General features: G+C 41.8%; 1 protein-coding gene across 1 annotated transcript; it reads left to right on the forward strand.

Moving 5' to 3' along the window:
* On the forward strand, positions 1–27,766 carry lrig3 (leucine-rich repeats and immunoglobulin-like domains 3). The gene is made up of 19 exons (XM_034673991.1): positions 1–486; positions 6,764–6,835; positions 6,941–7,015; positions 16,799–16,933; positions 17,093–17,236; positions 17,690–17,833; positions 17,920–18,063; positions 20,101–20,244; positions 23,242–23,322; positions 23,448–23,519; positions 24,011–24,082; positions 24,398–24,561; positions 24,886–25,221; positions 25,335–25,616; positions 25,717–26,193; positions 26,284–26,442; positions 26,528–26,668; positions 26,791–27,045; positions 27,132–27,766. The coding sequence occupies exons 1-19, from the start codon at positions 290–292 to the stop codon at positions 27,374–27,376; spliced, it is 3,339 nt and encodes a 1,112-aa protein (XP_034529882.1). The 5' UTR covers positions 1–289; the 3' UTR covers positions 27,377–27,766.
* The last annotated feature ends 110 nt before the right edge of the window (positions 27,767–27,876 follow it).

The raw sequence follows: 27,876 nt of genomic DNA on the forward strand, positions 1-27,876 counted from the left end.
TCACGCTGCGCTGTGGAGATCCTACACAGCACAAGTTGCCCCAACAGCAGCAGCAGCAGCGAGGCGCACCGTGAAAAAGTTTCTCCACAGGAATGGGCAAGTTTGAGAAGAACGTTTTATCTTTACATTTCCCCTCTACGATCATCAGAGGAACAAAGGAGTGGATATAAAGACCTATTGGACCGAACAGACGCACCAGAGTTTGGATTTTCTTCGTGATTTCTCCCACTTTGGATTGCATCTGAAGACACAACTGAAAGCGGAGTGTTCTCTTGTGTGGTCAGAGAAAATGTGCGCCTTTACGCAGCCTCGCAGTTTTGCAAGGTTTGCCGTGGTTTTTCTGCTCGTTTTGAGCCTACAGCGTGGATGTGGGGCTGACACAAGGACGTGTCCCCCTCCCTGCGTGTGTTCTGGGGAGCTTGTGGACTGCAGTCGGCTGAAAAGGGGCCAAATTCCAAACAGGATCCCGGAATGGACAGTTCAACTGTGAGTCCTGTGAAACCCCTTTGTGTGGCTTAGATTGTTGTTATTACTCATTTGTTTATTTGTGCTGTGTTTAAGTTTTCAAACCTATGCACTTTGTGGAACAACAGATTTGGTGTGGTGTTTTCCTTCAGCACCACGGGACGACTCACATTCCTGTAGTGAAAACGGAATGTGTTGTAAACCACATTGAACGACATTTGCCTTAATTTGACTTCAGATCTTCCTCAGCCTGATCTGACACTACAGAAGGACATTCAACTTTACTTTAGAGCTTATATAATTGATTGAAAGTCTGTCTATTTCCCCCTTTTTTAAAAACACCCATTCATCAACCTCAGCCTATCTATAATCTAAATAGATTACATTAGGCTTTTCAGCACCATGCCAGGCTTTCAGACTCTTTGAGGCCAGCAGGGAGGCAAAGGCAGGCTTCAGTGTGTTTTTACACATGAATACACTATTGTCAATCTCCTAAAACCTCTTCATTAAAGTGTTAAGTATTATGAATAAACCCTCCCATGCCTGCAGGGCTTTAATATAAGGCTTTCTAGTGTTTCATTGCAAGGTTTATACAGTTGTAGAACTTCAAAATCACAGTAATGATCCATGCACAGGCAGTTTTAGCAACATGTGTATAACACTGTAAGTGCTTCACTCCTCCAGTCTTCTACCAGGTCATACATTTAACTGAAACTTAGACATCTACTTTGTTTTCATGCTCTGACAGTGTGGTTGCATCCACATTCTTCTATGCAGTGATTGGTGTTGGTCGTGTTGATGTTCCAGTGTTGGTTCAGTCTTCAGATTTCAGCTTCACAGACCCTGAGGCCTTTAAAGCCAGAGAAGCATAAATCAGATGCAGTGTGTGTGTTGGTGTGTGTGTGTGTGTGTGTGTGCAGCCCTGGACTGTTTCCTAAAGTAATATCTCCATTACACCCCTGTTTGTCTACTGGCTCCTTAAGTTGAGACAAGGCTGAGCTCAGCCTGAAGCTTATTGGAGCTGAAATGTAAAGACAACTTTAACGGCATGTTCCTCAGTCTGTTCTTCTACTTTACAGATAATTATCCTGACTTTATTTTTAATTGCCCTGGGTTAAGCTCCAGCACTTGATTTTTATTGTCCTGTGTTAGGCTTCAGTGCTTGATTCACTGGCTGGTGTAGGCCGCGTTCCCTGCCTGTTGAATTTAGTTTTTCTCTTTCTAAAATGTGCTGCTCTGGAAACTTGACGTTGCCAGAGAAAACAGACCCAGCCTGAGCCTCATAACCGAGGCTGGCCTCCTAAAGAAAGTGAAAAAAAAAAAAAAAAAAAGGTTCCACATGGGGGGAAAAATTCTTTTCACTCTGGCATGCTAATTTACAAGTGGCTCTCCAGCACATCTTAAACCCCTTAAACCACCCGACCCTTTGTTTTCCAGCACCCCATTATTTCTGCTGAATTAGCAACTCCAGAGCCAGCGATGGTACTGATTAAGGAGGAGCGTGGAGGATTAGTTTGAAACAAACTCACAGCAACAAAAGGGGGAAGGAGAAAGTAGGAGGGAGAAGAAGAGAGGAGTAGGATCAAGCCATGAATATCTAAGGAGGTTGTTGGGGGGGGGGGGGGGATCGGCTACAGATTTAATATCTTTTTACTTTGAAAGTGGGGCAGGACTCCAGATTCTAGTTCATGGTACATAAAAAAGGCTCTCTGGGACCCCCTCTGAAACGAGATGGCACATCTCACGGGGGTTTATCCCAATAAATACATTTCTTCAAAGGCCACCTACAATGTAAAACTTTTAAGTGATCAAGATCTTGAGTGCCCAGATTACCTTCAGAGAGAATATACAGAACCCCTTTACATTTTATGGATTCTTTTTTCAGAGGATTTTTGAAAGAGTTGTATTTATTCGTCTATAAGATACTAACAATAACAACAGGAAGTGGTTTGCATTACAACCAATGCTAATGTTCGTTAGCATCTTATCTTGCAGTTTTAAATATCTGTGCTAGCCAATGCTCAGGAGCAAAGGAACTGTATTTATACAGCCATATACCACTTACCATGTTAAGGAAAACAGACAGTACAATAAGAAGTGGATAATATAGGAAGTTTCTTAAGTTAGAGAAAACTTTTTTACGTTTTTGCAAAGTTTAAGTGGCAACCTGAAGTGCTGAAAAATAAATCCAATGTGATGCTGCCAAATACTGTAGTTCCTCAAGTGTCCACTTGAAGCTGCAAAAGCCTCTTAGCATATTAAACAAGTTTGCAGCCTGGTTCAAAGAAAAGTTTTCAGTACGTAGCTCATTTATGTTTTCACACACATTGTGCAATTTTTCCACAGCTAAGGGTCGTATTTCTACATCATTTTGCATAGTAAGGGGCACAGCAGTATTGGCGTTCATGCAGGTGCATCGTAGTTTCTTGGTTGGGCTTCAAAACATCTCTTCAGAAACTAGTGGGTGACATCGCAGAGACGACCCCTGTTTTTTTCAACAGTTAAAAATGACTGGAAGTTAGTAACTTAAGCACCAGTCATATGTGATTAATAGCGCTACCTGGGGACCTCTGGTAATTTATGAATAACCCTGTGTCGTCAGTGTTTGGTGTGGTGAATTTGCACTGGATAAGCCATGTCTGTAATTTATTTGAAATGTACTGACATCTCTGATTGCAAACGCCAAGGCGCTGCATGATATCCACCCAGTCTCTGGGGGGCAGCATCACACTGTACAGCATATAGCCAGCAGGAAATCCATGTAAAGAGGAAGACGTCCACATTCAGTTAACTTCGACAAGTAACTTGCATTAAATACTTTAGGAAATGCTGTATGAAGTTTATAACTATGTCTGGTTTATAAGCCACCATGGTATAAAGCAGTTTGTATTGAGACCAACCCCCTCCCTTTTCGTAGTCAGAGATATTGAATTGAGAGATTTGGCCCATGTGATTTTGTGGTTTCCAGCCAAAGCATTAACACTGGGATCTTTTGAGATTTTAGTTAGCTCTTTCTACCGACGGGTCTCAATATTGTGTCGTAAAACGATTCAGTTGAATTTGCACCCAAAATGCTGTCAAAGCCTCCATTGTTTTTTGACCAGAGAAGGGCAGAGAAATCCTCCAAGACCATCTTATAAATATGATTACCCCAAATTACAGAGACACCGATTCAGACTGGATTAATATTATCAGAGAACCTCTGTGCATCCCAAAATATGATATGGCGATGATGATATAGAATTTTAACTTTACAAAATAGCCAAACCTGCTCCGCTTATACTACAAATGATCAGAAGTCCCAGGTCAACCTGCAGATTAGAGTTTAAGGTACATGTCTAAGTTTGAACTTGCTAGGAATTGAAAGAATTAAAAGTGTTCGGTGTCAGGACAACATACCAACACCCAATCCAGTATTTTTTTTAACTACAAGAGAATTCTGTGAGTCATGAAATGGTATTAAACACAAGAGCTTTAGATAACAGAATAAACAACATACACTTCTGGAAAATGTTACATCCTTTCTAGAGAATGTAGGATCTCCATACATTTATTTTGTGAATGTTGTTAGTTTTGGAGTCAAAGAACTTCTTTAATTTTGTTCAGTTTATTGTAACAGCCAAAGAAAAAACACTATGTGATGGTAGAATAACTCTTAGTGGTCATCAAAGGGCTAATGGCTAATAGACACAAACTGGTTGATATTTAGCCTTTGTGATCACAAATGGGAAAGTTATTACAGAGCATAAATCATAATTACTTTGATTTGCTAATTATGTTTCTTTATTTATTAGTAAAGGAGGAAGATATAACCATTTTCAGTAGCTGTATTAGGTGTTAGCTAAAACCATAGACTGTATAAAATATGGACGTAGTATCTGTGACGTCACCCATCTGATTCTCAAGAGCTGTTTAAGGCCAATCGGCGGCGGCGGCCATATTGCTGCTGTCAAGCGGTTGTTATGTAAGGAGGCGGGCTTTGAGCCTCCTAGCCAACAGCTACAGTGTTCCCGCCTGTCAATCAAGTCAGCTGTGCCTCTCATTGGAAGATTCTGATCAAGAAATGAGCTATCCAGACTACACTCATCTTTTGAACCAGGCTGTAAACATGTTTATTTCTGCTGTAAAGATCAGCTTCTTTGAATTGGTGTGTATGTGGTTTCCGGTACTTCCAGAGCCAGCCTCAAATGGATCCTCAATGAACTGCAGTTTTTAACACTTATACAGTGTCACATATACAGGACCTGTATGAAACTGCAACCAAACTGGAACTCCTGACAAGTGCAAAGGCTGTTACATCAACCAGGGATCACTGGACATCAGTGAGAAATTATGATTATATAAATATAACTGCACATTATCATGTAATATAACTGATTGGACATATGTACAATACAGAGTGCTTGCATATTTCTTGATGTATAAGAGTTTTATTCTAAAATATATAAATCCAGAGCCAGCCTCAAGTGGATCCTCAATGAACTGCAGTTTTTAACACTTCTGCATTGGACTCATGCTATTTGGCTAGCTTGTTGTTTCTTGGTTTAATCCACAGAGGTATTACTGAGTCAACACTGAACTTAGCTTGAAGTCAGCTACTGGGGCTTATTATCAACATCTAAAAAGTTACTGACAGCTCTTGTAGTGTAAAGAGTGGTTCATTTATTCACTTCTCACTCTTTGATAAGAAAGTCAAGCCGCACATTTCCACCAGAGCAGCAGACACAGGCTGGAGCCTGTATGCAGCTCTGTGTTATCTTGCTTTACTCAGAGCCTGCTTTGTGAGGGAAGTGGAAGTGACAGAGCTACTTAGTTTTTATCTAGGGAGTATGATAGGACACCTTTCCCATATGGCCCCCAGCGCTGGAACTACTACAACAACAACAACAACATCGCACAGTTCCATGCCTGGAAAGAGAAGGATTAGGGAGGTGGGGGTTAGCGTTAGCAAGGCGAGTAAAACTCTGGTTGAGTGGTTCATGAAAGTTTCCACTGAAGAACAAAAAAATAAAACAGGCCCCAGAAAATTCAGCAGGGGTGTTTTAGACGTTTAAAAGGCGTCCCTCTCGCTTTTCCTGGCATTGTGAATACATTACCAGTTGATAGGTTCTTCCCCTCCTCCCAGAGCTCTTTGATGGATTCCAGATGAGGGAGGTAGGGAGCAGGAGGAAGGGGTGGAGGGCGAGGGGGTGCAACAAAAAAAAAAAGTGTCTGGCACCACAATGTTGATCGTGCGCAGCAGCGTCAATAACTCCACCGCTTTCTGGCGCACGAGGCCCCGCTTGCCAGACTCCTTGAGCTGGTTTTCAGGCTTCTTTTCAAAACAGGCAGCGAAAACAAGAATCTCAGTCTGAGTGAGCTGCAGCCAGGACTGCTTCCAAATCCAGGCTGAGTTTTTGTCGGGCACACATCCAAGAAAGCCTCAGACGAAATCAAGACAGAAACCAGCACTAATAACACAGCACCTAAAGACTAGAATGAGTAATAAACAACAGAGGAACACATGCTTTTGAAGGTGCTGACTGATCACAAGTTTCCACAAATATACTGCATCCCTGATGAGATCTGACGCATATCTTAGCTCATAAGCACAGACTACATTCCAGCTTAACATTGGATACATCATTATCAGTGTAAGTGGATGTTTTTAGACTTGGTTCGAAGGTGTGTGGACAAAAAAGTCTCATTGTGACTGGATGCTGCACACACACACACACACAAATATAAAGCTCTGGACTGAGCCTCATCCAGTAGTAAAACCTTGACTCCAGCATTTTATGGGCTTTCCTACCCAGGTTTTGGCCTCCTATGAACACGAAAAATTGTGCTCCTTAATAACTTATCATCTGTCTGTTTTGGCTCTACTTCTGGACCGAGGCCTGGATACGAAGTAGACTGTTTTGGCATGGACCTTTTTCTTCCATGTTATAAATCAGGAATGAAAAGGCAACAAAAGATGTCGAGCTAGCAACCCTTTTTTTTAAGCTTCATTTTGGATATTTTTAGTTCCTTTCAGAAGCACAGAGAGAGTTGATGATATCTCCTTGTTGCCAGTCAGCAATCAGCCCCTTTCTTGCTTATTTTTCTGACCTTTCTGCTTCATTTCATCCCACCACAAGTTTAGCACTATCACAGGGTTAATTACAGGGAGTTTTCTTTGATCCCTTCACTCTGCTTACAGTGTTTAGGCACAATAACGCTGGAAATTTGTATGTAATTATGTTTGAGACCCAAATGGAGGACTGCAGCAGCTGAGAAACACACATGCCCCTTCATCTTTCCTTTGTTTCCTTCACAGGGACCTGAGCCATAACAAATTGCAGGTGCTTGACAGCTCACTTTTCTCCAACTTACAACACCTAAGTGAAATGTAAGTACGCCTTTTGTTTTCTTGACACTTCCAAAAGTTTGAAGATTTCCCTCCATGTGAAAAGCTGTTCTTTCAACTGCTTCTTCTTCTTCTAACCACATACAGAAAGCTGAACCACAATGAACTGGATGCTGTACCTGATTTGGGCCCTTACGCTTCAAACATCACAACACTGATTCTGTAAGTACACTCTTCTTAAAGCGGATGATTTCACCTCTGGCTCTCAGCCTGCTGTGGAGGCTTTTCCTTGTGCCAGAGTTGTCGTTGCTGGTTTAAGCAGAGAGCGAAGTGGTTCCTCCCCCTTTCTTTCCTCTGGAGAGCAGCCCCATTTGGTTGAGCTGGTTCCCAGACGGGGCAGTTTGAGACATGGCAGCCAGCCCCAGACGGGTCACATGGTTGCAAGACAAATGCCATCAACAGAAATGGAAATGTTTTGTCTGGTGGCTGTAGCTGCTTTTGGTGTATTTTTAACCTGGAGGCAGTGACGTGACGCTGGAAAGAAAGACAAAATGTCCTGTGAAAATGACAGGAAGCCAAATTTGGTCATTTTTATGTTGAGCCTCAGTGGATGGATGACATGTTTCTGTGAAGCCCTGCACTGGGACTTTTATACATTTTGAAATGACTGACTTTTCTTTAAATGACTTATTCTTTCAAAGTGTAAGTCCTCTGCCCTGAAGCAGCCACTTAATCCAGAATTCTGTGTGCGCAGCATAAATATGACCAACGAGTTTACTTCTGTTGATAAACCCAGCAGAAAGCATTTAACTTGTCAGAGCTGATCTCGTTCAGACTCCGACCGAAAGATCCGTTGGAATATTGTTGTGCAATACGTGCTCTGAGAAGAACAGCAGATATTAGTGTGTGAAACCTCAACAATTTATTTGCTCTCTGTGGCACGTCTTTCCAAAACCAGGCGACGTGAAGTTATTGTGGAAAAATGTATCCCTCTCCCAGCTTGATGAGGCGTATTCCTCATCAAGCCCTGACAAGACGCTCTGCAGCAGCCGCAGGGTGTGGAGGTGTTTGCCATCGACGATTTGTTTGCACGTTTGGCGCTGGAGTGTCACCTCCAGCTATGAGTTTCAGTAGAGGAAGACGGGTGGGGTGCTTTTAACACCTCAGGTGTCCTATTTTGCTGCAGTATTTGACAGATAAAGAGTTTGTTCTGCACAATGTAACAGGTTTAGATTTCAATACAGATTTGTCTTCCAGGCTAAAGAAAAAAGCTCAATTTGTAACGCATACAAAGAACACCTGATGTGAATGGCTGCTTGTTCCTCTTGAGAGAGTTCAGAGGTTACATCAGCCACAGTTGCTGTGTGGGCTGTCCAAGCACCCTCGAGTGACTCTTGACTGGAGTGCAGAGTTCCTGCAAAGAATCACAAATTCCAGATTTTCTCCAAACCAAAAATTCTTTATTAGATTTGAGGATGTTGTTCAGTTCAGTTCAGTTTACCTCAAGTTGTGACATGCAAACTCGGCCCGATCAAAATCAAGACAATACCGCAGCTTTTGGAGATGCAGAGTAACAAGACACATGCTTATTTATCTGAAAAATGGAACATAACATTAAAAATCTCTGTGGAACTGTTGAAAATCCCTGAGAGGTTAAGTTTTGGACACAAAAAAGTAATGCTTATTGTAGCTAATGGAGTACATTAAATAACAACTGAATGGAAGTAAAATGAGAATATAATATACTTATTAGGGGTAGTGCTTTAAGTACTGGTGCTCACCTTAGTGGTTGGCGTGTATAGTGATACAAGACAGATATGAATAGGAGAGGACAGTGGCTGTTAGGGAAAGAAAATTCAATTAGAAAAAGAGTTAGCCGTCCATGTGGTGAGAAATTCTAAATAGAAATCACAAATGCTGTTGTTTTCTTTTTACTCAGATTTTCCTCTTTTATCCTGCTCTGTAGAGAATTTACAAGTCTGACGCTACTCTCCCACAGAGACAGACAATCATGTAAGGCATGTAAGGCCCGTAGAAGGATGCAAGAGCCATGTAGTTTGCCATGGGTAATGTATTTTAGCTTCTGTTTGGAACCACTGAGAGAGTGGTTTTCCCTAATAGGAGAAGACAGGAAAGGGGACTAGCTGCAAAGAAGTGCTGGTACACTGAAAAAAGGCCCGGTCTACTTAAAGCTAGATTGAGAAGTGGTGAAAATGAGAATGTCTAGTAATTTCAAGATTTGTTACCATGATGCTGTGCTTCATCAAACCTTCTCTAAAATCTGAGGAGGATCTTTGTAACTTGTTGAACTGAAACAACTTTGACCAAGATGTGTTAGTTTGGGAAAATTGGCGAACATGCAGAGATGTCTGTTTGACGGTGGTTTCGCAGAACTATCCAGCAGCCTTCGCTAACATTTGCGAGGGCTAGCTATCTGATGTACCAGATGAGTGATAGAATAGCAACTTTTCAGCTTTTTTTTTTTGTTAAGCTCAGTGTAGTTTGGACTAATTTCATGTATTTTGGACAGTGTTGAGATCCACAAATAAATCAGTTAAAAGAAGGGCTGGAGATGGGTGTAAGAACTCTGGTTTTCTTATGCTAATGCTAATGCTTATGAAGATTTCATAGCGAACACTGATGCTGGTTTTCAAGCAGGTAGAAAGTCACAGTTTTGAAAATTCTTTAGAGTTGTTAACGAAGTTGTCATTGTTTAAGACCTTGTTTATGTGGAAATGTTTTCAATGGAAATCTTTATACTGTTGAAACTGCGCTTTGGGTTAGGGACTAAGAACACCAACTTTTGAAAACAGGTGCCAGAGTCTAATTTTTAAAAACGTAACTGTACATGTATTTTTGAAAATGTAACGAATGCGTTCTGCATAGTTTTCTTGTTAATTTGTTTTTCTACACACTGCTCAGTTGTGTTCATTACAAAGTTATACTGCCAACTACTGGTCTGGCATGCATACTACAGCTTTTTCAGTCAATTTTTGCATTGTCATGCCATTTTTTTTTAAATTTACAAAATAAATACTTTTCTGTTTTTAGTGGGCTCGATCTCCTGTAAACAAGGCTGACAAAAAAATTACATCACATTAAAGTTCCAGGGTTGTTTCAGTTAGTCCTCCAGCTGCAATCTTTGAGGTCAATCTGGCGTCATTCAAGCTGCTTTTACAAACTCCAGATAAAGATCAGTTTTCAAAGCAACAACAGTCAAGAAAACAAAAGCATTTCTCTGCTCCCAACACTTTTTTTTTTTTTTGCATTTAAAGAATAAAATGTGGTCAAACTGGATGATTGTTATCAGCAGCTTTGGCAAGTTTGCCCTCAAAAAGTCCCGGGTCAAACCCAAAAATGACACCACATTGTGAATCCATAAGGCTGCAGTCAGCTGAGGAAGTCATGAGCAAACTTAGATGACTCAGTGGAGCTCTGGAGAAAAAGAGCACACTGAAGGAGGAGAAGAAGAAGAAAATCACACTTGAGTTTGATTTCACACTGTCTGTCTTGGCCGCCGCCTTCCTCCTTCAGTTAAGGTGACGCAGTGTGATTTTTCCAGAATTTTTCTCCCTTCTTCAGTTTCTGCGAGCTGGGAGGGTAGTAAAGAAAGAAAAAAGACCTCGGGGTATCGAATAGCACTTATTCAAACAGCCAGTCAGACATAGCGGCAGCTCTCGCCGACTTCTTTGACCTCACAGCTCCGAGTAAAAACAAACGGCAATAACCCTGCAGCTGGTAGTAATTGAGTCGTGATCATCTTAATTAATTGAACAATTTCCCTGGAATTTATGGAGGGGGTAAACCCCACCGCCGCTAAATCCCTGCGCCTGTGTTCAGGGGGGGGTTCAACAAATGACCTGGAGATTCCAGGTCTGATTAGGTTTATTAGGAGGTGAACCTCATGGTATGTCGAGGAAATGGGAGACTTGTAAAAAATTAGAATCACTGACCAAAACAGATGCAATTATGTCAATAATCCATGAAATTGAAGTAACGAATACATGAGTGTACAGACCAGAGCAGCTGATGAAAGTTGTATTACTTGTTTGTTTTTTTTGACATTACCATTATTGCTGCCTTTTACAGTTTCACAAAGTCCAAGGTGATATACCTTCATCCATCTGATATATATGTGGTCTTGGTCTTGTCTCGGTATGGTCTTGACTCGGTATTGATCCCTAAATGTCCTGGTCTTGTCTTGGTCTCGGTGCACTCTGGTCTCGGTTAATGTGGTCTTGACTACAACACTACTAATAACACAAGAAAGACATAGGATAACTAATACAGAAAGCAGACAGGAAGGAAACATGGCATGAAACACAAGACAAAAATAAAACTAAAGATCAACTCATGACACTAAAGGGATCAAAAATACAGAAGACAGTGAAGAGGGTCCTTAAATCTGAGACTTTGGGGTCAGCAAGCATACTTCACTTTTTCAAAACTATAACTAAATGAGTCTATTTTTTAAGATATTTATTTCAGAGGAGAATTCTCCTGTTTTTCTTTCTTAGTTTTCCAGGCGATACAGTAATCTGATGATACATCAATAATTTAACAGCTCCCCTCTTCTTTTATTTGAAGGTCCCACAGTCCACACGTTCATTCGATCCGTCTTTCTCTCCTCTCCAACTGCGCGCAGACGTGTTAAGATGATCAGCCATGTGAGTGAGATATGCGCACTGTTTAATATGGCGTCTCAAAAGCAAACGCAGCCCTGGTTTTCATTTACAGGCGCCACTGCAGAGAGAAGGAGTCATCGGATGGCTTTTCAAAACTCTGTTCTTTTTCCAATAGGAAATACCACACACACACACACACACAAACTCACCACCACACATGTGCGCACACACACACACACACACACACTGAACTGTCTCACACACTAGGAGTGAGATGGGTGTTGAAAAATGCTTCTTTCCATTTAAAGAGCTCTCACTATTAAAAGCATTAAAAGCATTAGTGGATAGTGTCGTGCTAAAAACCAAAAGCGTCACGAGGCATCTCAGAATTTTACATAAGAGTGTATTTTTCCAGTGTGTACATGTGGTCGTGGTGGTGGAGGTTAAAAATAAAGTCGAGTACAGTCGGGAGTACAAATGCAGGGATGGGATTCTTCCAAATGTATCCGGAATTCCAAATTTTAAAACAGATTTTTAAGAAGGGAGTAACAAGCAATTCAGACGGTTTTCTAAGAACCCATGCTAATGTTGGTGATGAACTCAACATGTTGATGTGTGAAATAACCACAGTGACACATGTTGGCTGTTTGGCTTTATTTGCAGTGTTGTGCATTGACTTTAAAGTATCATACCATGATAGTTTCCAGTTAAGGGCACAGTAAAGGACATAGTGCTAAAGCTACATGCTATCTAAGTGTGATCCGGTTTGGATTAGCACTTTGTTTCAGTAACTTTAACCAGTTTTGATGTCACAGAGTTCAAAAACATGCTAGCTTTTTCCTAAATCTGAGCTAACTGGTCAGGGTATTATTGGACAATCTGTGATTCACGTGTGATCCCAAAACAAAGTAATTCTGTTTTTTGTTTTCAAACCAGAAATCATTTACAGTCTGAGTCAAATAAATCATAAAACCATTCAACAGTGGCCCATTTTTCTTTTTTTGGTTACTCCTTGTTTCTTTTTCCTTTTTGGACAGAGTAACAGAAGTCCAATGGTTTTTGGTTTTTCCTTCTTAAACCAACAAAATCACATGTTCTAGTTGTTTGGGTTTTTTTTTTGTTTGCCAATGAAAGATGGGAAAACCAAGCTTTATTTTTGATTTTGGAATATTCCTTTTGTGTTTCTCATTCAGAGCAGACAGTAAAAGGTTGGGCAGACGGAAAACGGAAGTGACATGTTAATAATGTCAAAGTAAAAAAAGATAGAGGATTAAAAAAAACTCAAAAGACTTAAACTAGCAATATATATAAATATATATATAGTTTTCTGCTCTTTTCCTTTGACATGAAGTAGAGTAGCTTAATGTGTGTGAATATATGTCTAAATAATAAATTGACAACTGCTCACTGAAATGCCTTTACTTTTACTTTATTGTGAGCCTTTTGTTAGCCCAAAGTACTGTTACTTAACCCTCCTGTTATGTTGCGGGTCAAATTGACCCATTTTAAAGTTCAAAAATCTCAAAAGAAATTGTTAATAAAATGAAAAAAAAAATCAAAATGTAAAAACAAAAACCTAAATAATGTAAAACTACTGTATTTATATTAAGCTCTTTCATATATACATTAAAAAAAGGTTTAACATGAATTTTCCTTAAAAAAAAAGTGAGTTATCCTCTTTGAACCATGATCTGTGAGATTTAAAGAACACCACTGCACTAAATATTGATTTTACAGGTTAGTAATGTAGCTAATAATGAGATTAAAAGATTGTTTATTGGGATTTTTTGGGTTCTGACACTTTTATATAATTAATTATGCCCTGGGTCAAGTTGACCCAGGAACATTATTGCTGTTCCTGAGAAACTAACATAACAGGAGGGTTAAAGTAATCACATGACCTCTGTATTTTATCCATAAATGAAAAACAAGAATAGGAAATAGTGTCATATTTTGATAGATATTTTTGGTAGCCTATCGGTCTCTCTTTCACTCCCTCTCTAACTCTTTCTCTTTCTTAGCCCCAAGTTGATAAAAAAATCTAGATGCTGTTAAGATAGCAAATATATATATTCTTCATTTGTTGCATGGACTGTGTTACTTGAAATGTGAAATGGAAATTAATCACATGCTGAACTACGTATAAGTTCAAAAAATGTTTGCACTTTACAATTTTCACCAATCAAGTGGGTGACACAATACAAAATACAGTCATGTAACTCGTAGAGCGACTCCTTGTTCACAGCAAACATATTCAGAAACTCTGCAATATTGAAATCTTCCTGAGCAGAGGTTTTTAAATGTATTAAAACAACGTGGAGAGCTGCCATGTGCACATTTAAAGTGGTTTAAGGAAGAGATGGTGTCACATAACTTTGTAAACTAAATGGAATTCGAAGAAGATAAAACAAATATAGAACATATGTTTCTACTACTTGCTACAGTCAAATACTACATACACATTTTATCATCACCCAAGATGCCTCAAGCTGTTATAGACACATGCTTGGCCTTCCATTGACCACTATGAACAGCATCCAAGGCATGCAACCACAGTTGTGAAGACTCTGTAATCATGTTGTCTGATACCAAAGAGGAAGATAAAATATGAAGTGTGTGTGTGAAGTGTACAATGCTTGGATTGTTTGGAGCAGAGTGCTCATTAAGTGGCTCTGCAGAGAGAAATTAGTGGAGTTTGCCATTTTGGTGCAAGTATTAGCAATTGTCTGTCTACTACATTGTGTGAGGTTGAAGGTTTAATGGAACACTATGGCTTAATTTTTTACTGCTAACTAAGTATGACTAATCTAAGAGAGTTTAGAGGAGAATGGGATAATTAGTGGGCCAGATTTCTTGACTTCAGGGTCTGTATCCTTGATGTCCACCAGCCACTCTTCCTGCCCCCTCCCCGACTCCCCACCCCAGAGAAACTGGAAAGACTGGTTCTTTCTCACGAGGCGACCTCCCTTCTCTCAGCGACCAGTCAGGGGAAACATGAAAACTGAGATACAGGTGGTGTGCAGCCCTTTTGTTTAGGACCTGGGGGCTGTGGTGCGTGGAAAGCCCTCTGCAAATCTGCAAACAAAAGAGCTGCCTGTGCTGTTTTTATTGCAGAGACTGATGTGGATTTGACTGTAGTTACTGCACATCAAAAAACTGTCCTCCGGTTTTTAAGTATTTGGGATGTTTGAGGCTGCAATGACTGATTGAGTCACATCAATATTTTCTGTGGCCTAATGAGGTTACAACTTTGCTCTAGGGGCTTTCCACAAGGCGTTTGATTGGGGTATTTTAAAAAGCTGTTTAATCCAGCAGTGGTTTTATTTTCATTATTTAAGAAGTTTCAAGGCATCATTAAATATAATCCTTGTGAAATGTACCATCTTTCAAAGCTTCTGCCCCCTAACCTCTTGTCTCTCCGTGCAACAGCATCAGTATTGACTCAAGCGCTGAGCTCAGAAACATGCTCTGGCGAGTTTTATTCCATTACTGCTCCACACTGCTCGCCAAACTCTCCAGGACGCCATCCATCTTGGATATTTATTGACTAAGGGAATCTTCCCTCCTGTGCGATTGTATATGTAGATTTCCAAAAGGTGTTGAACTTTCCGAAACTGAGAGCCTTGTTGCTCTGGAGACCTGTGCTCTGAAAGCAGTCAACATGCAGCGTGTGTGTGTAAATTGGGTCAGAGTAACCACACTGTGGTTTTAACAGGTGAGACATCTAAGATTCACAGCAGTGTGGTGCCATGCTGCCACTCTGCCTGAGGAGAACCAGATAGACAATAATCTGAGATTGAGATTAGATAGAGCAGCTGAGTCTGCTAGAGGGGAAGGCCTTAGTGAGAGTAAACAGGCAGTGTGCTTGCTTTGAATCATTGTTAAAACCAAGACCAGACATCTTTCTTTTTAAAGTTTCATTTCAGTAAAGAAATCATTCAGTTTTGAAGCCTTGCTGTCAGCGAGAAACCTTGTATCTCCTTGTATGATTTTTTTTGGTCACCCTTTGTGCCTGTCATTGGACACCCCAAAATTTCAGCCAATGAAAAGCATTAAAAAGAGCTTGTGACTGAATCCCATTCATTGTTTAGTTATTTAAAATCAGTTTTGTGCTTAAAAAGCTTAAGTTTCGGATATACGAGATTGGGACAGCATCAATGTTATTTTTCAAAATACTGTCCCTTTAAATGCTGATTATTTACACCTTTATTTTCATGTTTATGCTCTTTTTACCCAAGAAAACCACTTGAAATGTGTAAATCATCCTTCACTTGATGGGTGGGACTAAAAAATTACTTCAATTTCAATTCATCTGCAGACTTTTTAGTGCAGGATTGAACAGTTTTCGGTCCTTAAACTGCCAGAAACGGTGTTAATGCTGATTACAGATTACTCAAAGTCAAGTTAATGCCCTCAAATACCTTATCAGATCACTTCTGCTGTCAAATCAGCAGTCTTAGCTTCTTTTATTATTGCACAAGCCTGAGAAGATCATAACAGAGAATTTGGAACTTGGGCATGTTTGATATTTTTTGCCTGAAAAATTTATAAAACAGTTGACCAACTATCAAAGATCAACTAATACACTTTGGACAAGTGTCACCCGCCTGAAGCAGTCTTTATAACAGGCCACTTGATGGTCAGATTTGAACAAACAAGTCCCTAATGTCAACACATCCCAAATAAAACTCTCCTCAGGTTTCTTCATATTTGAGACTTGTTGGAAAATGGAGGAGAAAAGCTAACAGCTCTCTGGTCAGTAAGGTGTAGCTGGAGAGAGGAGGGGGGGGGGGCTTCAACCATCCCAATGAATACTGAAAACGAGGCCTGTAGTCTGGTGCATTGGAGGGAATTCCTGCTCCCCCCTTCACTCTCTCTCTACAGCCGAGTCCCATACACAAAGAGGGCACTGTACAGCCTCTGTTTATAACTAAGCAGTCCCTGCACTGCAATTTAGGAGGCGTGCAGCTCAGGAAATTGCTGGCCTCTGCCGAGGCATGCTTTCACTGAGGGAATGGTATTCATCAGCCAAGTAATTGGCAGGTTACCTTTTTAAATACCTTGTTGGTAATTACCTTATAAACAAAATAACACATCAATAAATGGACAGGTTGTTGGGAGCTGGTGTTTGGAACAGCAGCATCGATCAGACAGAGCAAATTGTTAAACAAGTATGCAAGATCAGCAAAATAAATGTGTCACGTTGGGTGGTAAGTTTTAGCCGTACAGGCGCGTGAGAGTTCAATTTTTTTTTTTTAAACCAGCAGCTAATTTAGGGATTCAACAGTTTGTGTATTTGGAAACTTGATACTGGTGTGCGCCACTATTCAAATACACAGTATTTTGTCATTTATTGGAGCGATGCTGTCTGTATTTTCAGAGCAAACAACAGGATCACCAGGATCTCTGAGGAGCAGCTCCGGCCTTTCCTCGCCCTGGAAACACTCGACCTCAGCAACAACAACATTGTGGACATAAAGGCCGGCTCGTTCCCCGCTCTGCCGCTCAAGAACCTGTGAGTGTCACCTCTTCTTTTTTGGACTGATTGTCAGGAGAACGTTAGACTTATTGCTGGGAAATGATCAGAGTGTACAAATTCTGTAGGGTACATTTGCTGTTATAACTTCTTGTCTGCACATTTAACAAACCTTGTCATTCAATTGTTCTTTCCCAGGTTCCTGAACAACAACCGGATCTCGTCGCTGGAGACCGGCTGCTTCACCAACCTGTCCAGCAGTCTGCAAGTTCTTAGGCTCAACCGCAACCGCCTCTCCGCCATCCCGGCCAAGATCTTCCAGCTGCCCAACCTCCAGCACCTGTAAGCTTTATTATCTTTCATCCAGAAATATCACAGTGAGAGCTTTACATGTGTGGTAATTTAAGATTTCACTTACATCTTGTACATCTTGACACTTTAGGAGACTTTCCTAGCAGAGGAAAGATAGAAAAGCTGCTTAGCTCCTCGGTGTGGCTAACAGCTGTCATAAAATACACTTCCTACTATATAATTTCCCCAACCTAATTTGCTGACATGGCATTAGCCCTTTAAGGAAAAGGCATGTACCAGGATTATGTCATCCACTATCTCTGTGGTGACGACTGAGACTTTGAGCTGGTCAGAGTGCTTCTCTTAGGACTTTCCAGCATGAGATCACTCTGCTTGGTGAATAGCTTGTCAATAAGTTGTTAAATATTAGCACGATGTAAGTCAAACTTGTACAGTTGACCACATTAAACCACCATGTGTCTAACTGCACTGTGTGTGTTTCAGGGAGCTGAGCAGGAACCGAGTCCGCAGAGTGGAGGGCCTGACGTTCCACGGCCTGCACGCTCTCCGCTCCCTAAAGATGCAGAGAAACGGCCTCAGCCGCCTGATGGACGGGGCCTTCTGGGGCCTCAGCAACATGGAAGTCCTGTATGTACATTTGCAACAGCAGTGCATTGAGTTCCAGCTCTTCCATTTTGGTATAAAGTCTGATTGTGTGTGTGTGGGCCCTGCAGGCAGCTGGACTACAACAACCTGACGGAGGTGAGTAAGGGCTGGCTGTACGGCCTGCTGACTCTGCAGCAGCTCCACCTCAGCCACAACGCCATCAGCAGGATCCGACCCGATGCCTGGGAGTTCTGCCAGAAACTCAGTGAGCTGTGAGTCCACTTCTTTTTTTTTTTTTTCTCGTTCCCTCCTTTTTTTCCCCCTCTTCGCCTTCTCTCTCATTCCCCCTCCCCTCCCTCCTGATATTCCCTCCTCACTTTCCATTCACACTCTGAACTCCCAACACGTCTCTGTGTCGCCCTCTTTTCCTCTCTGGCACTCCCGCCTGCCCTTCCTCACACTCTAGTTCCTCCTGTCGCCAATCCCCCCTTCACACATACACACACAGAGAGACACACACAGAGAGAGAGAGACACACACAGACAAAGCAGATCTCTGCCAGTCAGTGCCTACTTTAAAGCATTGCCAGCGTATTACACACCCCTTTGCCTTTTCTCTGTTCTGTTCTCCCTTGAGCCAAATCATGTCCCCTAGAAGTCCTGCATATTTTTTTCTCTCTCTTGTGAATTCCATTATTAATTGCAGTTTCTTGTGAAACACTACTTAAACCAGAAACTTAAGTGTTTCCCACCCATCAACACACATTCCGGCAGGCAGATTGGATTCCTTTGTTGTGGCTGTTGTTTACAGCAGCGGTCAGTTTAGTACTCGCAGCGTCTGGGGCGGGGGGTTTTTTCACAGAAAGGTTGTTGTTGAGTTTCTCTCTCTTATCACACATGAACCTAAAAGTAAACAAGCCGGCTTTCGTGCCAAGATATCTGACGTGTCCTCATGTGAGTTTACTTAAAGAAATAGCTTGTAGAAATATTTAGTTATCTCTTAGAAGTAGTACAAAAGAAGAGTTACAACAAAATGAAAGGGGAAGGGAAGTCAAGACAAAAATCTTTCTAACTGTAGACCAGCAGAAATATGAATTTATGTGTAACAGTTGACTTCTGCATTGTGTTATTAATGCTTATGATGCTATGACACCAGGATTCTGCACTTCTGTTTTAATGTGGCACACACACAGCATATCCATGTAAAGGCACAGCCAGCTCCTACACAAATAAAATGACAACATCACATTCCATGCATGTAAAATAGCATAACTTGCTGTGCATGGTGGTGCAGTGGGTAGCACTGTGGCCTGGTTTGAATCCCCTGGTCGGGCAGGTGCCTTTCTGTGTGGAGTTTGTATGTTCTCCCTGTACATGCGTGGATTCTCTCCGGGTACTCAGGCTTCCTCCCACAGTCCAAAAAAAGGACACACCGGGTTCATCGGTCACTGAATTTCCAGGAGGTGTGAGTGTGTGCGTGAATGGTTGTCTGTCTCTCCATGTTTGCCCTGTGATAGGCTGGCGACCCGCCCAATGTCAGCTGGGTTAGGCTCCAGCCCCCGCGACCCAGAACGGGATAAGCTGTCTGGATGGATGGGTGGATGGATGGATGGATGGATGGATGAATGGATTGGATGGATGGATGGATGGATGGATGGATGGATGGATGGATGGATTGGATGGATGGATGGATGGATGGATGGATGGATGGATGGATGGATGGATGGATGGATGGATGGATGGATGGATGGATGGATTGATGCCATGCATGTTAGCTAGCTCTCTAAACATACAAAAATAAAAGATGTGAATGAAATCAGAATACCTACAGATAGTAAAACACATAACAAAATCCTATGGAACAAAAGTATACAGAAAACAATTAAATAAATAATAGGATGGATTCAGACAGTGTCTTAAGGGGAGAATGGAGGGGGGGAAAACAAATGTATAGAAACCACAGAAGACGAAAACAACAGGAAGGAGGGGCTGCACATCAAAACACACAACTTGAACAAAATTTCGAGGTCCTACAAATGATATTTTAACAGTTGCCACGTATATATTGTGGTATTGTATCCACAAGGAACTGAAATATACAGAAACATATGTGACTCTTTTACATAAGGGGAAAATAAAGCTGTGTTGTGCATGGAGTGGGTCTTTTTGGGCTTCTTTTATCCTTCCAAATAACATCTCACTGCAATCAAACTCATCCATATGAAACACATGATGAACCACAGTCCTTTAACACTGAGTTATTCCTTCTGTGATATTTTCCACAGTACTCATGTTTTGTTTGTTCTACAGCAATCTCTCCTCGAACCATCTGTCCAGACTGGAGGAATCCAGCTTTGTGGGGCTCAGCCTCCTTGACGAGCTCCACATCGGAAACAACCGCGTGAGCTTCATCGCAGACGGAGCTTTCCGTGGTCTCTCAAACCTGCACATGCTGTGAGTTAAAATCACAAAGACTTCTACAAAACACACTCTTATTTTTCCCCTTGTCATGGACGTTGTTTTTTTTATGTTTAATCAATACTGAAACCAGCCACCAGAGAAAGGAAGCCACTGCAATTGATTGGCAGTAACTCCCTTGTGTAACATGCAGACATCACAGTGGCATCCATATTCTTATCCAATACTTGGTACACACAATGGAGTATTCCTATAATGCCAAACTATTTGGAATGGTAGGAAATAATTTGTGTAATTCTATAAAAAGTTCATATGCTTCTCTATTTCCCCCACCCCCTTGTTAAATCCACCTCCACCATCAATCCTCCGCCTGAGTGGAAATATCCTGCCTGATTTGTTTTGGGGATGTGAAATAGATTACTGTGTTGAGGTCTCTCCACACATAAAAAACCCTCCAAAAGGCACAACCCCGACCTCAACCCCTCTCTCAAACACACACACACACATACACACATCCACCCACCCATCCCCCCTTTCCCACAAAAGTTTCAGACATCCCCCCTGGTTAGGCTCTTTTAACTAGAACCAAATGTGAGCTGCGCTGCTGAGGTCACCGTAGGGCAGGTGTGCAGCTAGGTGGACATAGATTGCTTAAGGGCTTCAACCCCCCCCTAATACACACACACACACACACACACACACACACACACATACACACACCCTTCCTCAATCTCAATCAGCCATAACCAGGCATGGCGAGGAGGAAAATAACTGTTTGAAAGCATTAGAGCAGCTGAGGGATCAAAGGAGGCAATTTCTCCGGGAAATTCTTGGCTTTTAGTGATGGTTGTACTGGACTGCTGTGTATTAAGTTGTTGGGTGTATCTTTCAGTGGATAGCAGGAAGAATGTGTTTAGATGTTTCACATTCTGAGTTTGAGAGGAGATGTATGAGGTCTGGCACTGGTGTCATTTCTGCAAAATCAAAGAGGAATAGCTTCTATCAGAGTTTCTACCTTGACCAGATGTTGCAAAATCACACAGGGAGAAATCCTCTAAAGAAATGGTTCCAGTTCTGATGTCTCTAAAGAAGTGGGAACTAAACTGGAAGTTGGTACAGCAGCTGTTTACGTGCTTAACTGTAACATAAGCTAAGTTATATTTTGATTAGCTGTGGCATTTAGACAACACTACATTTAAAGTTTACACAACAATATGCTAGGTCTAATAGTTGCCTTTGGTTGTCTTTTTCACAAACAAGCTACATACTAATATGTCACTGTTATGTACTTAATGCTAAATATGTAGGAAACCTAGCAAAAGTTAAGTTAGCTTAGTTTGTAGAGTTAGCTTAATTAACTTTGCTAACTTTGATGGGATTTTTAATGTAACTATTACATGTCTGGACAAACTTGCAAAACGTTACATTAGCTCACTCTTTACCAGTTAGCTCTGCTAGCTCTGCTTACTTAGATGTCACTGTTATTGACTAATACATGTCTGAGAAAACTAGCAAAACTTGCGTTAGCTTACTTTTTACAGTTGGCTAATATATGTTTGCTTACTAAAGATGTCACTGTTATGTAACTAATACTACATGTCTAGGAAAACTAGCAAAAACATACATTACAGCTTACTTTGTACAGTTAGTTTAGTTAACTTATGTCACTGTTATGTAACTTATACTACATGTCTAGGAAAACTAGCAAAAAACTTGCGCTAGCTTACTTTGTAAAGTTAGTTTAGCATAGCTTTGCTCACTTAGATGTCACTGTTATGTAACTAATACTACATGTCTGGGAAAACTAGCCAAACATGTGTTAGCTTACACTGTACAGTTAGTTTATTTAACTTTCCTTAGATGTCACTGTTATTTAACACAAACTACATGTAGGCCTATGGAAAAACTAGCAAAACTTGCATTAGCTTACTTTGTACATTTGGCTAATTTATGTTTACTTATTAAGATGTTACTGATATGTAACTAATACTACATGTCTAGGAAAACTAGCCAAACATGTGTTAGCTTACATTGTACAGTAAGTTTAGCTAGCTTTGCTCACTTAGATTCCACTGTTATGTCATGACAAGCCACACATGATCATGCCCCACCAATTGATTGACTTTTCATTGTCCTGTCTTCCAAGCAAGGCTAGCTAAGCTAACTGTACAAAGTAAGCTACAGAAAACTGTATTAGATTAATACATAAGGGATGCAACAATACAGTTAGCTCACGGTTGATGCAGTATGTGCTACTGTGACTGTGTGGCTGCGTTTTGTAGCTTTATTAACATCAAATTACTGTTTGAAAGGTTGGTCTGTTTTGGTAATCTCCTCCCTTGAGAGTTGTTATAAGATATTGTTTGGTTATTTAGTCTTTTATCAGGCTAGTTGACAGTCACTGTATAAATTTGTAATGTCAGCCAGATTCCACTCAGTTGCTGTGATGTGTGGTTCAGCATTGTTATATAATTGATCTTTAGATCTCCAGGTGCAACTATAAGGCAGGTTGGGTTCTGATTGATAAGCAAGACTCTACAGGTTTTGATAACACTATAGGAATAACATTATCACTGAGCTTATTGGAATTCATCAACTTGTTTTGGGGTTAATATGAAACTCCTTTGGCCACAGATGAATCCAAACAATGTGTTCAAAGTCAAGGATTCATCTTGCACATAACAGCGGGGTTTATGATCTGTAGCACACATACATATTTTGGTTGCATGCAGAGTATAGTCCCCCCTAAATTGCGATCAAAGTGCAGCACACATGTTATAATGCAGCACTCTCTTGTAAAACTTTTTTCTATACAACACAGAACAGCCATCACAGACTTTTAAAAGTGCCGCAAACACCAGGAAGGAACTTCCTGTAAGGCATAGAGCGGCTTTGAATATAATTTTAAAGTCTCGAATGTTTCCCCCCTCACACGAAATGTAAAGCCACATACAGTTTTATTAACATAGCAAGTGCAGTTGTTTTCTGGGTGTGGTTTTTTACTAAGCGGCATGTCTTTGTTTCTTTGTGAAGGGACCTCCAAAATAATGAAATCTCTTGGACCATTGAGGACATGAATGGGCCTTTCTCGGCTTTGGACAAGCTGAAAAAACTGTGAGTTCATGATCAGTGTCATATTTTTCACTCCTGATTGTATGACAGTGGAATATAAACAAGATATGACTTTACAGGCATAAAAAGGGAGGTTTGAAAGTAATCAGTTTGTTCTGTTTTCCCAGATTTCTGCAGGGGAACCAGATCCGCTCAGTGACCAAGAAGTCTTTCTCTGGCTTGGACGCGTTGCAGCACCTGTGAGTTGACCTTGTGTTTTAGTGATTGTTCTCAAAGTGTAAGCTGTAAACTAAGCAGGGTGAATCACATCGAGACACAGAGACTGTTTGTCAGAGCCATAAAGCCAAACTGTCTTCTCCAGTTCCTTCCCTTTGATGTGGAATCACAAAAACTATGCCTTTAGTATCTTTAAATGTGTGCCAGACTTTATCGATCAACAAGGCGAGGGGAAGGGAACGGTGTGTGTGAGAGTGTGCAACAGCTGCATTTGATTCTAATTAAAGTTTTTTCCCAGCCGTTGCCAGAGCTCAAAGCGGCCCAGAGCTGGGCCTCTCTTGATTAACACAGCAAACTGCTGCCCAGAGTTTTATTGTTCTGAAGCCCAGACCGTTTTCTTCTCCCTGATTGAAGTTTCTGAAGCCTTCCCTGAGCATGGCTGATGTTGGCAGAGAAAGCTGCCTTCTCTCTATGAGGATCACACAAGTCCTAATTTCTTTTCTCGTCTTCACAGAGACCTGAGCAACAACGCCATCATGTCCATCCAAGCTAATGCATTCTCTCAGATGAAGAACCTGCAGGAGCTGTGAGTATAACCCTGTTTGAGCTTGATTATCAGTGATGATGTAGGAATGAAAACCAGGTGAAAGTCATTATGGTCTGCTGGGAAAGTCAGCTCCAAACTGTGCCTACTTCAGTGTTTACATTTTCCATGGCATCCTTCTACCAAGTATAGCTAAAGTAATGGTGCATGCAAGGGGACCTATATATTTTATTCCAAGTGAACAGATTGTATGTATGTCCGTATTTTCATGTCCGTGCAAGTCCAAAATCTCCAATCCTTTAACGTGATTTTATTGCATGATGCATTGAATGTTTTGGTAATCTCCTCCCTTGGCAGACATCTCAACACCTCCAGCCTCCTGTGCGATTGCCAGCTGAAGTGGCTTCCCGTCTGGGTGGCAGAACAAACCTTCCTGCCCAGCATCAACGCCAGCTGTGCCCACCCGCAGATGCTGAAGGGCAGGAGCCTGTTCGCCGTCAGCCAGGAGGAGTTTGTGTGTGGTAAGTGATGCATTCACGTGGTGCAACACCCTGACACACACTGTGATGCCTTAAAAACACCCATGGCCGGTTTTCCATTTACAAACTGACCCAGATTGTGCACTGTTTTCCTACCTGATTCCTGAACAAGCTAATGAGTGTCAGGCAGGAACAGTTATGGAAATGTACTAAGTTTTTTAACTTTCCTGGGGTACAACTGAGGAATATTTTACTTCAGTTTTCCCCACAAAAAGCCAAAAAACACCCAAAACTGTTTCAATTCCAGAGCTAAAAATATAAAAATGTTTGAATCACAATTTAATATTTACCCTTTTGTTTTTCCAGATGACTTCCCAAAGCCTCAGATCACGGTGCAGCCAGAGACGCAGTCAGCCCTCAGAGGCACCAATGTCACGTTTGTCTGCTCTGCGGCTAGCTCCAGTGACTCACCAATGACTTTTGCCTGGAAGAAAGACAACGAGGGCCTGAATGATGCAGAGATCCACAACCAAGCCCACCTGCGGGTGCAAGGAGGTGTGGGAGGCGAGACTGAGGTGACGGAGTACACGACCACCTTGCAGCTACGTAATGTGGAATTCTCCACTGAGGGAAAGTACCAGTGTGTCATCTCAAACCACTTTGGATCATCCTATTCCACCAAGGCCAGGCTAACTGTCAACAGTAAGTTTGGGAAGGGCAGAAAATGTTTTGATTATATCTTTAACTGTAAGGATAATAAGATGGCTTACAAATTCTTGAATGAACCAAACTGAAGGTCTTCTCCTCATTTACAGTGCTACCCTCCTTCACCAAGATGCCAATGGACCTGAGTATCCGAGCTGGTGCAACAGCCCGACTGGAGTGTGCCGCCGTGGGTCACCCAACACCTCAGATTGCCTGGCAGAAAGACGGAGGCACAGACTTCCCTGCTGCCCGTGAACGCCGCATGCATGTTATGCCTGAGGACGATGTATTTTTCATTGTGGACGTCAAGACTGAAGACATCGGTGTTTACAGCTGCACAGCTCAGAACACAGCTGGAGCTATTTCAGCGAATGCTACGCTGACTGTTCTCGGTGAGAAACGGCACTGTTGGAACAGAAAGTCTGATGATGAATCAGTGAAGCTTGGTCTTTGTCATGCTAACATATTTCCTTGCCTTGTTCCTTGTTTCAGAAACCCCATCCTTCTTGCGGCCCCTCATGGATCGCACCGTGGCCAAGGGTGAAACCGCCGTCCTCCAGTGCATAGCCGGTGGCAGCCCTCCTCCAAGGCTGAATTGGACCAAAGACGACAGCCCGCTTGTAGTGACCGAGCGCCACTTTTTTGCAGCGGCCAACCAGCTCCTCATCATCGTCGATGTCGCCGAAGCTGATGCAGGGAAGTACACTTGCGAGATGTCCAATGCTCTGGGCACAGAGAGGGGGAACGTTCGCCTGGCAGTGATACCAAATCCCAACTGCGATTCCGGAGTGCAGGGCGGTGTGAGTGTTGGTAATGTTGGTGGGGCAGGATCGGATGACGACGGGTGGACCACAGTGGGGATCGTCATCATAGCCGTCGTGTGCTGCGTGGTGGGAACATCTCTTGTTTGGGTGGTGATCATCTACCACACCAGGCGACGCAATGAGGACTGCAGCGTCACCAATACAGGTATGTAAGAGGAGAGATTTTCACAACCTTCAAAGTGTCACAGGAATGTTTTAAGGATAAATCTGATAGCCTGTTTTCCTTGTGCTTCAGATGAGACCAATCTGCCTGCCGACATCCCAAGCTACCTGTCCTCCCAAGGCACACTTGCTGACCGACAAGACGGCTACATCCCATCAGAGAGCGGCAGTAGTCATCAGTATATGACGTCATCAATTAGCGGCTTCTATCTGCAACCGAAAGACATGAATGGTACAAACCCTTTCCCTTTCTTTCTTGACTTGAGATTGAATCCTTTGCAGCATTCCCAAGTAACACTGTTCTTTCATCATTACAGGTCTTTGTCAGATGGATACAGGAAGTGAAACAGACATCGAGGCAGCAATCGATCCACTTCTGTGCCATTATCAAGGTCCCATCGGGTCACTGTTTCGACGAGACAACATGTACTGCACCGACCCATCAGAAGTCTTCACAGGTCAGTCGAATGGGGAACTCTTGCCTTGATCAGAGGGACTGTTACTGATCCTGAAAGTTTTGTTCAAGGACATCCCTTATCTCTTTCACTGGTGCTGATAATTCATGTGTTCTTACATTCAGGCTGTTCCATCGACCAAAAGCCTGCCACCATCGACCCCTACTGTGACAGCCTGAGCAGCTCTAAAAGAAGGGATTACTTCCTGTCTGAGCATTTTGATCTCTGCTCATCCACTGTCCTGATGCAACTCCCCAACGCCGGTCTCCACCATGGCCCCTTCCACCAGCAGAGCGACCGCAGACCGTCCACAGAGGAGGCAGAACCCAACGACTATGGGAGAAATGTTGAATGCCCTCCTCCCTATAACTCCTTCATGGGTAGGTCTTAGGATAGTCAGTTTTCAGAACCATATCAAGATCTTGTCAGTACAAGTCTGACTTCTTTTGCTTCTTTTCTCCATCAGGAACATTTGGAAAAACTCCTTGGAGGTCTCATAAGGATCCATACACAGGCTTCGGCCCACCATCAGTGAAGCATAATGGAATAACTCTCCACGAGAATCCGTACGCTGCAGCAGATGCTGATTCAGACCTGGAGGAGAACGGTCTCATTAAGGACTCTTTTTCAGAGCAGAGCAACTGTGTTTACGAACAGCCGTTTGACGGCAGCAGAACTGATCCCATCCCGCAGAGGAGAACGAGCACTTAGCCGAGTGACTCTAAGTTTTCAGAGAGAAGGACAACCAAAAATCTGAACAATTCTACCTCACTGAATGGACGCTTTTGCAATAAAGGACTCCTCAAATGTGCAACAAGTGAATGTAACTGACATTTAATGTTCCGAGATGAAATAAAAGGAGCAAAATAGCAGCTGTTTTTAAGGACACGGCTTCAGTTGAATAATATAGATGATTATATACATTTTTATATAAAGTTTATTATATTTTGTAAATTGTATATAAACAGATTCCATTATTTTTGCTTACTTTGTGTGTATAAGTATGTTGCAGCCTTGTCTATTCAATTATTTCAGCTTTGAATGAAGCACTGTTTTGCACATATGTTAACAATAAAAAAAAAACACCTTTATGTGTGCTGCTACATTCATCTAAGTGTAATATGTCTTCAATGATATTACCATCTACATCATGCTAGATATTTATTTTAGTTGAAGACAAAGTGGTGCTGGTCGTGGGTGTTACATGCAGG

Source organism: Notolabrus celidotus, chromosome 21, assembly GCF_009762535.1.
Source record: "Notolabrus celidotus isolate fNotCel1 chromosome 21, fNotCel1.pri, whole genome shotgun sequence".
Lineage (NCBI taxonomy): Eukaryota > Metazoa > Chordata > Actinopteri > Labriformes > Labridae > Notolabrus > Notolabrus celidotus.